Here is a 17,296-nt window from a genome sequence, read left to right on the forward strand (position 1 = left end):
ATGTGTATGTGTGAGTGCATGCATACGTGCGTGATCATGCATGTGTGTGTGTGAATATGCATGTGTGTGTCAGAGATTAACCCACAGCTGACCTGCTTCTTCCTTTCTCAGTGCTCACACAGAGACTCAGGGTTCCTGCTTGTCACAATGCTGCCATTTCATGCCATGTGAGGACTGAGGAGGTCTCTCTCCGCCCTGGGCTGGTCCCCACTGGCTGCAGAACAACACTGACACAACAGCAGTGGACCGCACCACTGTGACCAGCTGCCAGACGTGTTGCTCTCCTCTCTCACACCACCTCCTGTCAGGGAGTCTATTCTTCTCAGCCCTAAGTGTTAGTAATTATGCTTTGTGGGTAACTTCAGTAAGGAAGTGTTCTAATATAATTCACAGCTGAGTCAGGCTTAGTTTTGTCATGTCACACTCACTGGATGAAATGTGCTTCTATTCATCAGACAAGAGGTACTGTGTTTGGCAGTAAGGCTTGGACATAAAACCTATGGAGTGTGATCTCTTGGTCATGGGACTGTACTCTTGCCGAACTGAGCAAAGAAAACTGAAATAGGACAATCAATAACAGTGGTATTGATGCATCTTGAACAACAAAGGCAAAACTTTCTCAAGTTGTTATCCTCAAACACTCAAACTCTTTGTGGCACTCACTCCCTGGAACTCTAATGGGATGTGGCAGATGACTAAACAACTTATCCACCATCTTTGTTCACAGAGCATAACAAAAACATGGCACTGCTGCTGCCCCAAGCTGTGTCTGTGTAAACTGCATATCTAGCACGGGTCTTAGTGCTCGGCTCACTAAGACAGACAGAGAGATGGCAGGTCTCCATCATCACTCATGCACAGCGCATACCGCTGGGACAGAGAGACAGATTTAGTTTAACATGGACATTCATTCTACCTTAGCACAAACCTTTTGAATTGAACATTATATACAAGTAAAGACCATCTGAACAAAATGTTTTACACTGTTACACTATTTCTATGATCAATGCTGTTTTATCCATTGTACTTTATTGAGGCAAATCTGCTTCAAAGTTTTGAATAGAAAGCAGTGGTTAGAATTCCTTGGTAAAAAAAAAATTGGTTTGATGTCTGATGATACTGAATTATATATCAGGAATATTTTACATGTAGGCCTATTTGCTTTTCTCATCAATATGCAACGACCTTCACACTACCTCATATTGAAGGTGAACTCACTCACCTACAACACAAAGAGGCAAAACATCAGCAAAGCCACTTTGGAAACGCATTAAACCTCCACAATGATCTGATGCAATGTGTGGTTCTGGATTTCACCTGTGAAGTTTAGAACTTACTTGTATGAGCTGCCAACTGTAACTTCCTGTTTTAACTGCCTGTTTAGCGCATCTAGTGCTGCCCTGCCTCTGGCCCCTGCTGCATCTTCTCGCTCCACTTTGATGCTAATTTTCTTTCCACCCTGCTTCTCTGCAGTTTGCTTCTTTTTACTCCCTCCCAGGATTTCTTTTTCTTGCAATTTGTCAGCAATTTCGCATTTCTCCACACCGCTGTCAACCTCCGCGTGCGCTTGGGAGTGTTTGGACCTATCCTGGACGCGATCATCGCCGATAGAGATGGAGGGATTGGGTCTCGGAATCCAAGGATGGTCGCTCCTTTTAGGAATAGGCCATGGCTGGAAATCCTTCTGATATTGTGTCTTGTTGTTAAAAGGGATCTCAGGAGTGTGATATTCATTCTTAGGTTTACAGCTTGGCTCAGGTCGCACTTTCCAGTGTTTAAAGTCTTGCCGCATTACAGAACCACACTCGCGCTCCCCAGACTCAGCGGTGCCAGTCGCGGGGTTCGCACGAGCCGCTACGGCCTGGTCGCTGTGAAAGGGTTGCGTTTCTATGGCGACTGCACTCGCATGTGCGTGGTGATGCGGCTGTTTTTGTTGGTGCTGCAGCTGAAGATGCTGCATCTCCGAGACATCGTACCTGGTGAAAACCAATGGCACCGAAATGTCCCCCTTGTCCAGCTGGTTCCAGAAGCGGGCCATACAGCACGCCCTGGTGATGCAGGGCCACGCCATGTCGGTTTAAACTCAGTTCCTGCGCGCGATACAATTCTTCAATATGCCACTGATCCGAGCAGGGAAAATGACTCTGTCTCTCCTCGGCTCTTGATGGGCCCCAGTATATTGCTAAAGAGGAACAAAATGTCCGAGTTGTTGAATGGTGCAAGCTCCGATGTTTAGCGAGAATAGAGGAATGATAAATCCATGAACCAAATATGAAGATTACTGTCTCGGATGTTTTCCTTTTGCGCTGCTCTCAGCTCTGCCCGTTCTGTCCAGTCATGCACATTGCATTAAAACAGGGCACTGCAAGGAAAATCGGCCCCGCCCACGCGCTCAGCATCCTCCACATGACAGGATGGGTGCTCAGGCTTGAAGCAGAGAAATAACACCTGGCATCGTCATCATCACGCAACTACTGCAGTGAGGAGAGACATTTTGAAGCTTCAACCCATTCAATTCCATTATAGCTTTATGTTTCCATAAGTTCATACCAAGTTACCAAGAATTTACTAGTAGTAGGCTAATTCATGTAGGGTACAATTGAAGAGGCTAATAAAGCATGACAAGTTGATGGTGTGCTTTAGCATATCAAATAGGGAATAAACTGAGCTATTGCACATACTGCAATTGGATTACATTATTTTTACTTCATTTATGTGTCGTTGTATGGAGGCTTTGGAGTAAAGTTTTACTTAATAATATGCTTTAATTCCCGTCTCCATCTCAACCAAAAATCCAAGTTAAAGAATAGGACTAAAATCAAATCAAACCTTATTTAAAGTGCATTTAAAGTTTGTTTCGATTTGATTCAGTCCTATTCTTTAAATTAGATTTTGGGTTGGGATAGAGACGTGAATCCAACACATCAATTATTAATTTGTAGACAAACTGGAATGGAAGCCAGACTAAGTTAGTGGTACAGATGATGGAACTATCCAAGCAGAAGATACATCTCCTTCAAATGTTGATATTTGGTTGCGTTGACAGCCAAACACAATTCAATATCACTTTTGAAATCCAATGAATAGCCTAATAACTTGAAGAATGGGATTAAGCCAGTGGCTCTGATGGAACTATCCAATCAGTAGATACATCTCCCTTTTTTTTACTCCCTTTTTCTCCACAATTTCGATCTTGTCTCATCGCTGCAACTCCCCAATGGGCTCGGGAGGCGAAGGTCGAGTCATGCCCCGCCAAACCGCACTTCTTAACACCCGCACGCTTAACCCAGAAGCCAGCCACACCAATGTGTCGGAGGAAACACTTTCAACTGACGGCCGTGGTCAGCCTGCAGGTGCCCGGCCCGCCACAAGGAGTCGCTAGAGCACAGTGAGCCAAGTAAAGCCCCCCCCGGCCAAACCCTCTCCTAACCCGGACGACGCTGGGCCAATTGTGCGCCACCCTATGGGACTCCCGATCACGGCCGGTTGTGATACAGCCCGGGATCGAACCCGGGTCTGTAGTGATGTCTCTAACACTGCCATGCAGTGCATTAGACCGACATCTCCTTTAAATATTGATATTTGGTTGTGTTGTCAACCAAACACAATTTAATATTACTTTTTAAATACAGTAAATGGCCTAAAGATAAGGCTATCTTACAAATTAATGTAACGTTCAACCTTAAAATGAGTAACTCATCCATGACCACATTTTGAGGTTACTGTAACTATAAAAGTCTTATATAATCATATAAAGCATGCATATTCAAGATAGCATGCATAGGTCATCGCAGGTCTGTGGAGATCTTCACAATTGCTGTAATAATCTGTGCAGAATCTTGAACGGCATTCATCACTTGTGCCATGCACTTTTAATGTAATCTCAACTGCAATCCAGGTCATATGGTTGTGCTATTTGGTGAAGCACAGTGATAACATATTAATCTGTTGTATAAATAAACAAAACATCTGACATTGTATTTCCATTTGAACGTTGCTGTGCTTTTAAATGGTTGAAAGCGCAGGGATAGACATTTGGGTGACAACTAAACCAAAAATCAGACAATGTTTTTCCATTGGAATTTGGTTGTACTTTTAGATGGTTGAAAGCATAATGATAAAACGTTGGAAATTCAACTAACTTTTGGCTGTTTTTTTTGCGGGTGAATATTGATTGTAATCTCATTGATCAACGTCTCAACCAACTATTAACCAATTATCCATGTTGAAATGACGTGGTGTGCCCAGTGGGTTATTTGTACCAAATTGCTGGTGAGAGCATACAAATAAGGAATGGTATTCACAGGACTAGTTATCAGTGACATCAAATATATTCCCTCAAGGTTATGATATACATTATGTCAGATTTTCATATGTTTATGGCGTAACAGATAGCCCCCAAATAATCAATATGATGTGAAAATGGAAAAGTCACAATCAATAATGAATCATATAAACCACCTAATAGAAAGATTGATAGAACAGGGCTAATCTCACTTTAGGGCGGCAGGTAGCCTAGCGGTTAAGAGCGTTGGGCCAGTAACCGAAAAGTTGCTGGTTTGAATCCCTGCCCAGACTAAGTGAAAAATCTGTTGATGTGCCCTTGAGAAAAATCTGTTGATGTGCCCTTAACCCTAATTGCTCCTGTAAGTTGCTCTGGATAAGAGCGTCTGCTAAATGACTAAAATGTAGATCACATCTAGTGTGAATCAACTGCTCAAAGCCCTTCTATAAGCACCTGGATAAAATGTATTGGGACTGAGCACTGATTGGTGAACAGCAGAATATAAAAAGATCAAGAGGTTCAACCACAAGAAGAAAACACACTTAATGGAAAACTAATATGGATATTGATTGGCTACAGGCTCTCAAAGTATGCAGTATCTATAAATACACTGGCTCAGTTCACACTATTGTTGCTGACAGCTCACTGTACAATAACTTTACTTTGTTGTTTATTGTTCAACGTGAAGGGCATTTCAAGTTGCTCAGTACCAGCAAGGTCAAAGTTCTTGAAGCTATAGATATGGGTTGAGTAATTAACCCATGCATTAAAAGGATTGCAGAGATAAGATGATAGGACGACTGTAAAGAAAGAGAGGGAGAGAGGCAGACTTTGGACCTACTTTGCTCATTCCTCTCCTGGGTGTCCTAGTCCAAGACATTAGCCTCCCATCTGCCTGCACTGCCTAGCTCTCAGCTCTCTCCAGTTCCTCACCATGAAGATCCAGTTTGCCCCTACTGACCTGCCCCTAACCAGGAGACTGCAGATGGCCTCAGTGCTGCAGTGGGTCTTCTCTTTTCTGGGCCTCGGTGAGTGTCTGTCTGCCTCTGCTCTGCTCTGCTCTGTTTGTTCTGGGCAGTCTATGTGTGTTTGTGCTGTGCAGTAGTGTTAGTTAGCCTTTCTTCCTCCTTGCGTAACAAGTGGGGAGCCTTGTGTCCAGTTCTGTTTGTTTAATGGGTTGCTCAGTGTGGAGAAGCTGAAATGGAATTCTATGAGAGTTGCCAGGCAGGCTAACTGCTGGCTGACTTCCATGTGCCCATGGAGTTGTGCCTGAAACGGACCAAGGCAAGTGCGTACAGTAATATATTCATACAGAAGCCACTGCCTTAAGTAACTTTACTAACTCTTACTTAACATGTGTTGGACAGTGGAGAGACCTCCATGGTCTTCAGTGCATGATTTCATGCCAGTGTGTGTCACAATAGATTTGTCCGTTAGGCCTTCCACACTTTTTATTCTCCCATAGATGGATTGGTTACTGTGCATCAGTGGTACCTAGTGGACAAGAGGGAACTCACTGCCTGGTATTAGTTTTTCAAGACCACCAAATGACCTGACCAAGAAGAACTCTGGGTCCTAGTTATTGGTCAATCTGTTCAGGTCACGTGGTCAGGAAAACTCATGGCTTGAGTTGTAGTACAATTCTTGGTTTGCTTAGAAGGTCTCTCTCTCTCTCTATCCCTCCCTACCTTATTCTCTCTCCCGTCTCTCTCTCTCTATCCCTGTCCCTCTCCTGCTCGCTGCTGTTCAGTACGTCAGCAGGTTAAGAGTTGCAACCTAATAGTGCAGTGCCCATCACATCATAAAGCTGCCCTATCAACCTCAAGTCTCCCCAAGTTATAGACTGCCGCTCTTCCACTGTTTTTCTCATATAAACAACCAAATCACCTAGAAAACAAATACATGTATTTGATTTCTGTGAAATTGATTTTAAGACTAATATTCCCAGTTGACTAATGTGTATCTGTTTATGTGTGTCTGTTTGTGTATCTGTCTGTCTATCTGTCTGTGTGTGTGTGTGTGTGTGTGTGTGCATGTGTGTGTGTGTCTGTCTGTTTTGGTCGTCTTCCTCCAGCTCCATGCTGCATCATGATGTTCTTTGTGTTGATGTTCACGCGGTTCTGGCTGATCAGCGTGCTGTATGCCATTTGGTTTTTCCTCGACTGGGAAACGCCGTCTAAGGGGGGCCGCAGGTTCCACTTCCTGTGCCACCTACGTGTCTGGGACTACATGAGGGACTACTTCCCTGTCAAGGTGGGGTGACTTTGCTGATTTTACTGCAAGCTGATGATGACTATACTTAGAGTCAGAACTGTAGTGTAGCCCTTTTTTGAATGTTCAATGGAGAATACATGTTTCATATAAACACAGACAATTCTCAGACATACTCTGTGGGAGTGCATATACTATGGAGATGGCAAAGACCTTTACTCAACCTTTGGTAGAGGTCAGGCAGTATCTCCAACATCTTTTGCTACCAGTAAACTCTATCCTCCTCATCTCAAATCCCTCCTGTGTTATTTGGACTGGAGGCTGAAGCCCTCTGCAGAGGATGATTGCAGCGATCTGGCAGTGGCTCCTCAGGCCTTATCTCTATACAAGAGCATGCAGGGCCCAGCCAGACAGCACCACTGATAATGCCAATTCTAGAATGAGCTCTCTCAATGTGTGGAGTTATGTATGCTCCCTCCGCATGACGACCACATCCTTCTGCCGCCCATTCTGATCCCACTGTAATTGGCTCATTAGCAGTCAGATCTCATTCTTTGTCAGGTCTCAGTTTAGGAGTGATGCCAAAAAAAAACATGAGTGTTTGTGACTGTATGATTTGGGGGGCTTATCATTAAAAGAGCAGGGGCCAGGTCTGTGCATGTTTTTTGACACGAGGGAGGGATGGGCCTTTCCACAACTGTTGCTGGTTGATGCCGCCATCTAGTGGTGAAATAGGGATTGTGTGTAGAGAGACACGAGTTCAGCTGAGAGATGTAAATTGGAATTTGATCATCAATGGTCTTATCGTAAGAACTCAGTCTCTCAACATCATACTAACAGTGTGATAATAAGATAAGGTAAGATAATATCCTTACGCTGAGATGGGTCTACGCTCTTGCCCTTTGTCAGAATTTACACTTTGTTCTGTACTGTTAATCAAATCAAATCAAATCACATTTTATTTGCCACATGCGCCGAATAAAACAGGTGTAGACATTACTGTGAAATGCTTACTTACAAGCCCTTAACCAACAATGCAAAGTAAAACAAATAAAAAAAGTGTTAAGCAAAATTTTTTAAAGCAAATAACTAAAGAGCAGCAGTAAAATAAAATAACAGTAGGGAGGCTATATACAGGGGGGTACCGGTGCAGAGTAAATGTGCGGGGGCACCGGCTAGTCGAGGTAATTAAGGTAATATGTACATGTGGGTAGAGTTAAAGTGACTATGCATAAATAATTAACAGAGTAGCAGCAGAGTAAAAAAGGGGGACGGGGTGGGGGTGGGTGTGCAGTGCAGACTGTCCGGGTAGCCATGATTAGCTGTTCAGGAGTCTTATGGCTTGGGGGTAGAAGCTGTTGAGAAGCCTTTTGGACCTAGACTTGGCGCTCCGGTACCGCTTGCCGTGCGGTAGCAGAGAGAACAGTCTATGACTAGGGTAGCTGGATTCTTTGACAATTTTGAGGGCCTTCCTCTGACACCGCCTGGTATAGAGGTCCTGGATGGCAGGAAGCTTGGCCCCAGTTATGTACTGGGCCGTACGCACTACCCTCTGTAGTGCCTTGCGGTCAGAGGCCGAGCAGTTGCCATACCAGGCGGTGATGCAACCAGTCAGGATGCTCTCAATGGTGCAGCTGTATAACTTTTTGAGGATCTGAGGACCCATGCCAAATGTTTTCAGTCTCCTGAGGGGGAATAGACTTTGTCGTGCCCTCTTCACGACTGTCTTGGTGTGTTTGGACCATGATAGTTCGTTGGTGATGTGGACACCAAGGTACTTGAAGCTTTCAACCTGTTCCACTACAGCCCCGTCGATGAGAATGGGGATGAATGGGCAGGGTCTATGCAAATTAAATACTGTAGTATTTACTATAGTTAAAAAAGTTTTGTGTTTTGTAGTGTTTTTGCAGATATTACTGTAGTATTTACTAAGTGTTTTTTTGCAGATAAAACTGTAGTATTTACTATAGTATCCTACAATATACTACATAATTCTATAGTAAGTACTACACATGATTGAAGGATACTACAGTGTGTAGTATAGTATTCTATAGTAGACTACAGTTTATAACAGAATTCTACAGTAAGTACTGTTGTATTCTATAGTCAACTGTAGTATTTATGTGGTAATTGAGTCAACAGAGAGAGTCTACAGACAGAGCAGTATTAAGGCAAATACAGTACCAGTCAAAAGTTTGGACACACCTACTCATTCCAGGGTTTTTCTTTATTTGTACTATTTTATACATTGTAGAATAATAGTGTAGACATCAAAACTACGAAATAACACATATGGAATCATGTAGTAACCAAAAAAGTGTTAAACAAATCAAAATATATTTTATATTTGAGATTCTTCAAAGTAGCCACCCTTTGCCTTGATGACAGCTTTGCACACTCTTGGCATTCTCTCAACCAGCTTCACCTGGAATGCTTTTCCAACAGCCTTGAAGGAGTTCCCACATATGCTGAGCACTTGTTGGCTGCTTTTCCTTCACTCTGCGGTCCAACTCATCCCAAACCATCTCAATTGGGTTGAGGTCGGGTGATTGTGGAGGCCAGGTCATCTGATGCAGCACTCCATCACTCTCCTTCTTGGTCAAATAGCCCTTACACCGCCTGTACGTTTGACAGTTTTTCTCAATCACGTTCAATCATTTCTTGGAACAATGTTATCGATTTTCAAAGTTAACAATGTTGGAGATGATGACTTAGGAGTAACCCAAAGTTACTTAGAAGTAACCCAACTTCATTCCACAAAAATCACAGAAATTATTGCCTAGATCTTTCCCTATATTGTACATAGTATGACACTGATGGGATGATTTTAGACTTTTGTGCACTAGTATTTACAGACAGCTGGAAACAACATGATTGCACACATTTCTCTTCTAATGAAAACAATGTGTTAATATTCTGTGAAGAAACCACTTAACAGTGAATTTTGTATTCACTCATGACATTTGTATTTAAAGTTTTGCAAAAGGGGGTGTAAGATATGCAACTCAGGTACAAAGGCAAGAAAATGATCAGAAGTTCTGTAAATGTATTTGAACATTTGATCATTGCTGTTTTGCTATAGAGACGTTTCAACACAGATCCAAACAATGGTTGTACCCGATTGAGAAAAAACAGTGGTGTAGTGGTTCCTGGAGAAGTGGGGATACTAACATTTGGCCCAACATTTCCCAAACGGTCCCAACCCAAGCTGTACTGTGCAAGTAGGCACATTTAAGTTTTTATTGTTTCAGGTTTTCACTCTTAAAGTTACCCTTTTTAATAGAAAAACAACACAATTGGATGTTCAAAGTCCATAACAATGCTTAAACCACATCCAGAGACCACTTTTGAGGTCTGGGGTAAATTTAAGAAATTTAGATTTTTGAGGGTAGTTACCCTTTAATTCAAGTGTGGTGTTTCATAAGATGGAGTTTGCAAAACAAATGGCCACTGGATTGATGCAAATAATCATGATATCATTCTGCCAGGTAGGCATAGGCTAGTTTGTAGCTAGTTAACATTTAATTGAGAAGGCTATTGGGAAAGCCTTTCCATCTACCAGAAGAAGGTTAGGATTAGCATCACTATATTTTTCCTGTTCCTTAATTGTTTGAAACCTGGACGTTTTTCTTTATATTAGGAGGCATGTCTTAACTTGCTTCAAAGTAGCCTATAGACAAAATCCTACCATAGAAACGTGGAGGCAATTATTTTATAAAGACTTCCTCGGATGCGTTCTCTTGTTCTATTGGTTTTCTGTCAACTTTCTTTCATTGTCTAGCATTATCCTATTCATAATAGCAACCCATGATAGTTGTTACATCTTTAGATCTCCCCTCTTTCTAAATTTCTAATGATATTTACATCTCTGTCCATGAATGGTGTTTTTCCGCAAATTGCTTTTTGGAATATTTGCATGTAGGCCTGCCGCCGTGTGCACATTGCTGCGCCTAAAATGTAAAGAAATAATAGTTTATCAACATTTTAAGCTAAACATTCTGATCTGTTCCATCAACCTTGTATATCTCCACTACACTACTTTGATATGCGTTGTGGGGATTAAGAAGTGACTATACGCAATGCCCACTGAAAAAATAAGCGGGTATATGGTGTATATTTGCGTATACCCTCTACTACACCACTGAGAAAAACTGTATTAGAGAGAGTAATTTCTCCCTCAAGCAAAACATGAATTGGTTCTGAATGCCACATGGTGAATTTACACAGATCGATTCCACATGGGGAATTTACAGTAAACGAGCAACATCATCATTAGTTCATATGGACTTTCCTTCATTTCTCAAGGAAAGATACAGTACATTAAACACAACCAGATACCAAGTACCAAACAAAGATTACTTCTTCAAACCTGGAATGTAATTTCCCCTAAGTGCCAACAGAGCATCTGACTTCATGCATTATTAAGGCTGGAATAAAGAGTCAATGTTAGTCTGAACAGAGCAGTGTCCTTCAGAGGGTGTCATCGGTTTCACTGAGGTCTGGTTCTCCACTACCATCCCTAATGACAGCGTCACTGTCTCCGCCTGCACCCCAACTTCCAAACTGAAAACATTTGACTATAGTTTATAGACACTGACTCCTCTCATCACTTTGAATTTGTAGAAATATATACACTTTTCGTCTTGTTTGAACCCAACTCTAAGCCAAAATCCAACAACATGCCTAAAACCTCTGCTGAGTTCAAATAGTAGAGTTAGATATAGGTTACTGTATATCAAGCATGAGCGGGACACTTTGTGAAAAATGTGTTCACTGTATCGGCGGGCATAGGAGTGGACACCCCTTTTGTTAGTAAACATGGAGGAACAGGAGCCAATGATTAACCCTGAAAAGAGAGGCTGCCTCCAGCGCAGACCAAAATAATGAGTGGCCATTAAATAATTGGCCAGTGTTCTCGCTCTATGGCAACCCACGACTAGAGCTCCATTCTCACTCATACAGACATCTTTGTTGACCAATAGGCCAAACTCTGATAAAGCTCCATTCCCCAATATACATTCAGTACACTTCCGAACATGCATTCCCCACGCCCAGATATTGGGGTGAGCCAAGTACCTCCAGACATCAGAGGACTGCATGGCCCCAGACAACAGAATCAGACATATTATTGGTATATTTAGTCTTAGAGCTTGACTAATTCTGTGATCTGTTCTTGGAAACAGCAAAATCTCATGATTAGACAGAGGACTACAGACAAACAAGAGAAGGAACAAGAGAAGGTCAAACGGGTTGTTTACAATTGGTGGTTCGTCCTTGAATTAATCATCTCAATCCATTAAGTCAATATATCCCACCATATGCCTGCTTAGTGCTTAGTGTTTACTACGATGACTACCCTTGTTTTGCTAGTGAGAGGTTAGCGTAGCCCTATAACTAATAGGTGGGGACTGGATTCTTGGAGTTCATTGGCCTTGAACTGCTAGTCTCAAACACTGAGGTCGATTCAAAAAGTGTTTTTAGCAGCTTTGGTTTTGACATGTATGCGCATAACATTCCCAGCACATGGTTAACTAACAAGGAACTTTGACCCCATCCAGTGACCTGTGACCATCCTATCAAGGGAGACAACAGGCATGATCCTTCCTCCTGTTTATCTCCAATCTGCCTGTGCAAAGAGACAGGAGACACCGGTCGATACTGGTTAGAGGCAGGATAGTCTCTTCTCACAGCCCCTGTGGAGGCAGGCAAACAACAGCTAGAACTCACACAGGTGACATGTGATGAAGATACACATGACATAAAGATATAGGCCAAATACCTGGAAGTCAATTCATAGGCTTCCTAGAGAGTATGGCTTTCAATACATTTTTGAAATGTTTCAAAAATCTCTCACAAAGATTCAGATTTAGAAATTCATGTGATTGCACCCTGTTTACTGTATAGTACATAACTATTATGACTATTGAATTCACAAGTGAATCCCCTGTGTGTTGTATTGCAGCTGGTGAAGACAGCAGACTTGGACCCCGGGAAGAACTACATCCTTGGTTTCCATCCCCATGGGGTGCTGGTGGCTGGAGCCTTCATTAACTTCTGTACGTACGCTACAGGCTTCAGGAAACTGTTCCCTGGCCTTGACAGCTTCCTGCTGATGCTGCCTCTCTGGTTCAGAGCCCCCTTCTTCAGAGACTACATCATGATGGCAGGTTAGTGGGGTTGGGGTTAGGTCAAGGCCGGGTTACTGTGAAACACTTTGTGACATACAGTGCATTCGGAAAGAATTCAGACCCCTTGACCTTTTCCACATTTTGTTACGTTACAGCCTTATTCTAAAATTGATTAAATAAAAACAAATCCTCATCAATCTATACACAATACCCCATAATGACGAAGCGAAAACAGGTTTCTATAAATTTCTGCAAATGTATTAAAAATAAAAAACAGAAATACCTTATTTACATAAGTATTTAGACCCTTTGCTATGAGACTCGAAATTGAGCTCAGGTGCATTCTGTTTCCATTGATCATCCTTGAGATGTTTCTACAACTTGATTGGAGTCCACCTGTGGTAAATTGAATTGATTGGACATGATTTGGAAAGGCACACACCTGTCTATATAAGTCCCCACAGTTGACAGTGCATGTCAGAGCAAAAACAAGGCATGAGGTCGAGGGAATTGTCTGTAGAGCTCAGAGACAGGATTGTGTCGAGGCACATATCTGGGGGAGGGTACCAAAACATTTCTGCAGCATTGAAGGTCCCCAAGAACACAGTGGCCTCCATCATTCTTAAATGGAAGAAGTTTGGAACCACCAAGACTCTTCCTAGAGCTGGCCGTCCGGCCAAACGGAACAATCGGGAGAGAAGGGCCTTGGTCAGGGAGGTGACCAAGAATCCGATGATCACTCTGACAGAGCTTCAGAGTTCCTCTGTGGAGATGGGAGAACCTTCCAGAAGGACAACTATCTCTGCAGCATTCCACCAATCAGGCCTTTATGGTAGAGTGGCCAGACGGAAGCCACTCCTCAGTAAAATACACATGACAGCCCGCTTGGAGTCTGCCAAAAGGCACCTAAAGACTCTCAGACCATGAGAAACAATATTCTCTGGTCTGATGAAACCAAAATTAAACACCTGAATGCCAAGCGTCACGTCTGGAGGAAACCTGGCACCATCCCTACGGTGAAGCATGGTGGTGGCAGCATCATGCTGTGGGGAGGTCTTTCAGCGTCAGGGACTGGGAGACTAGTCAGGATCGAGGGAAAGATGAACGGAGCAAAGTACAGAGAGATCCTTGATGAAAACCTGCTCCAGAGTGCTCAGGACCTCAGACTGGGGTGAAGGTTCACCTTCCAACAGGATAACGACCCTAAGCACACAGCCAAGACAACGCAGGAGTGGCTTCGGGACAAGTCTCTGAATGTCCTTGAGTGACCCAGCCAGAGCCCAGACTTGAACCCGATCGAACATCTGGAGAGACCTGAAAATAGCTGTGCAGCGACACACCCCATCCAACCTGACAGAGCTTGAGAGGATCTGCAGAGAAGAATGGGAGAAACTCCCCATATACAGGTGTACCAAGCTTGTAGCATGATACCCAAGAAGACTTGAGGCTGTAATCCCTGCCAAAGGTGCTTCAACAAAGTACTGAGTAAAGAGTCTGAATACTTATGCAAATGTTATTTTTGCGTTTTATTCTTTATACATTTGCAAACATTTCAAAACCTGTTTTTGCTTTGTCATTATGGGGTATTGTATGTAGATTGATGAGGGGAAAAAAACAATTTAATCAATTTTAGAATAAGGCTGTAACACAACAAAATGTGGCAAAAGTCAAGGGGTCTGAATACTTTCCGAATGCACTGAACTGAGTGAAGGGTCTGAACAGCTTTGGTACAAAACATTAAGAACTCTTTCCATGACATAGACTGACCAGGTGAATCCAGGTGAAAAGCTATCATCTCTTATGGCTGTCACTTGTTAAATCCACTTCAATCAGTGTAGATGAAGGGGAAGAGACAGGTTAAAGAAGGATTTTTAAGCCTTGAGACATGGATTTTGTATGTGTGCCATTCAGAGGGTGAATGGGGGATGCAACTCAATATTAGGAAGGTGTTCCGAATGTTTGGGATACTCAGTGTATGTTACTGTAAAGACAAGAATGTAATATAAATCAATTGTATTCATTAGCTGATTGATTGGGGACAACCAGCATGATGCAAATTAACATCTTTGAGTTTGATCATCGTTCGACAGTGAAGTATAGTATACCAAACTTTCCCCCCACTATTACAAACACCTGACCTGTGTGTATAATGGGTTTCCCAGGTCTGATTCCCTCGGACAAGGAGAGTGCCAGCTATCTGTTACGTCGACAGGGAGGTGGGAATGCCGTTGTCATAGCAGTGGGAGGAGCCCCCGAGGCCCTGGACGCACGCCCTGGCGCTTTCACCATTCTCTTGGCCAATAAGAAAGGTTTCGTCAAACTGGCAATGGAACATGGGTAGGGTCAGAGGTGGCAGAGGACATTTCATTATCTGTCTCATAACTTATCTCATGGTTGCACAAGTGGCTTCAATTGAATCAATCGCTTCATAGTTTGATATGAATATGTACAGTGTGTACTTGTGGGCGGCTTCCTGAAATAGTGACTTGTGTAAGCCCTTTGAGAATTTATATTGGGCGCATGCAAGCACTGTATGACATGCAGAGGGACAAGTCAAGTGACATCAGTGTTACCCAATTCAGTTTTCCCTTGACTTTGCTGGTTACACAGCAAGTCCAGCTACAGTAGCTCACAACTTATTTTGTGGGATACACAAAGCTTGCTCGAATCACGTGTTTTACATGACTGCTTATGAATTTCATCAATAGTGGAATCATTTAGGACAAACTTCAACACCTAGTAATAAAATGGAAACTGCATGGGTCTGCATTCTACAAATATACTGTACCTTACAAACTCATAGACGATCGTAACAAAACTGAAGGCCAAACTCCTGTCTCAACTCACCTCACCTCTCTTCCACCCCTCTCCTCTCCGCTCCCCTCCTCGTCTCCTCTCCTCCACCCATTCCCTCCATAGTGCTCATCTGGTGCCAGTCTTCTCCTTTGGAGAGAACGAGCTGTTTGACCAGGTGGAGAACCCTCGAGGCACCTGGCTCCGCTGGATTCAGGACAAGCTGCAGAGCATCATGGGTATCTCTCTGCCCCTCTTCCATGCGCGGGGCGTCTTCCAGTACAGCTTTGGTATCATGCCCTACAGGAAGCCCATCAACACTGTGGGTGAGTCACTGTCTCATCTTCACTGCCTAGGACATTGTTCCAATTTCATAGTTAAGTAGACTAGATAACTCTAAGCAACGTTTTAGAAATGTTGGGCCTTGCCAGTTGAAGCCAGAATGGTTATCAGTAGCTGTCCACTATATCTGCCCAATTTATTTATCCTTTTCTCAAGCTATGTTGCAAAGGCAATTGTTGTTTTTGGCAGAGGTTTCATATCAGTAAACTATCTGGCAGAGAGCGACAGAGACGGACACATTTGCCCATCGGCTATATTTGACATGCTAGATAGTTTGATTGCGTCAGTTTGCTGCAACCTCTCAGCAACAGTGGCTGGCTGTGTAAATCTATTTGGCAATCCCCACTTGAAAATGGCATCATATTATGTTAAACAAATACCTTTAATAAAAATCATATCCAAAAAGCAAATACATTTTTGCGCATTATGCACTACCACTGTAATCTATATTTGAACGTGATGTCATCATGCATACCCTTTGACCTCTCCACAGTGGGACAGCCGATCAGAGTGGAGAAGAATGAGAAGCCCACAGTGGAGGAGCTGGACACCCTCCATCAGCTCTACACAGAAGAACTCAGCCAGCTGTTTGAGGAGCACAAGGGCAAGTACGGAGTGCCAGAGGACCAACACCTCAGCTTCGTCTGAGCAGGGAGAGAGAGAGAGAGAGAGAGAGAGAGAGAGGTGTTGAGAGAGAGAGAGAGAGAGAGAGAGAGAGAGAGGTGTTGAGAGAGAGAGAGAGAGAGAGCACTTTTGGAGTTGCACCACAAAATCCTCTCACTTGACTTTCCTCAAACATAAAAACCTTTAATGCCATAACCAACTAAAGGACCAAACTACAGAAGACAAGCAACACGATGAATTGATATGAACATTCTTAGCCAAGATATGGACAAATCTTTCCCTTCATGCAAACCACTGTATTGAGTATGTGCCTATCCCACACGTATTTACTTATTTCCCATCTTCAGAAAAATGTAATCTACTGGACTGTACTGTGCTCTATTTGTTCTTGTTTGGTGGCTGAGCTCATTAGAATAATAGCCAGTGTGTAGAATAATACCCAAACATGCAAAGGAGGATATTACATTTTTCTACCTTTGTGTACCTATTCAGGATACATCACCATGAAGAGAATGACATTAACAATTATTCATTTCTGTATAGTACAAATCAAGGACCCATGATGTCATTCTGTTACCATCATTCTGCTACCGGGTGTTGATCCACTTCATATACTGTAGTTCAATAACCAAAATATATTTTTTTAACTCAGTGTCATGTCATAGCTGACACCCCATTCTTTCTGTAGATGTCTTTGAATCTTAATTCGGACTAGATATGTTTCTGGAAAATGTGGTGACATAAAAAACGTAAGGAGATCTTACTGTCATTATGTAACCAAACTTTGCATCTGCACTGTTCCTCAAGTAAATGTGTTTTAGTGAAATGTTCAGTGGAAATTGTTAAAAGTAGACTTCTGAATATACAGTGAGGGAAAAAAGTATTTGATCCCCTGCTGATTTTGTACGTTTGC

General features: G+C 42.7%; 2 protein-coding genes across 3 annotated transcripts in view; one reads left to right on the forward strand and one right to left on the reverse strand.

Moving 5' to 3' along the window:
* Positions 1 to 2,414, reverse strand: part of LOC121573577 (microtubule-associated protein 6 homolog) — a 36,306-nt gene extending 33,892 nt beyond the window's left edge. The window contains exon 1 of one of the 2 annotated variants that reach the window (XM_041885666.2): positions 1,338 to 2,414. In XM_041885666.2, the coding sequence (XP_041741600.1) occupies positions 1,338 to 2,071 (734 nt within the window). In that variant the 5' untranslated portion in view covers positions 2,072 to 2,414. The remainder of the gene's footprint in view (positions 1 to 1,337) is intronic. The other variant, XM_041885667.2, reaches the window with a different exon arrangement.
* Positions 2,415 to 5,136: 2,722 nt separating this feature from the next.
* Positions 5,137 to 16,823, forward strand: LOC121573578 (2-acylglycerol O-acyltransferase 2-A). Its single transcript, XM_041885668.2, has 6 exons — positions 5,137 to 5,313; positions 6,360 to 6,538; positions 12,459 to 12,663; positions 14,787 to 14,961; positions 15,544 to 15,743; positions 16,253 to 16,823. The coding sequence occupies exons 1-6, from the start codon at positions 5,220 to 5,222 to the stop codon at positions 16,405 to 16,407; spliced, it is 1,008 nt and encodes a 335-aa protein (XP_041741602.1). The 5' UTR covers positions 5,137 to 5,219; the 3' UTR covers positions 16,408 to 16,823.
* Positions 16,824 to 17,296: the final 473 nt, after the last annotated feature.

This window comes from Coregonus clupeaformis, chromosome 9, assembly GCF_020615455.1.
Source record: "Coregonus clupeaformis isolate EN_2021a chromosome 9, ASM2061545v1, whole genome shotgun sequence".
In the NCBI taxonomy this organism is placed as follows: domain Eukaryota; kingdom Metazoa; phylum Chordata; class Actinopteri; order Salmoniformes; family Salmonidae; genus Coregonus; species Coregonus clupeaformis.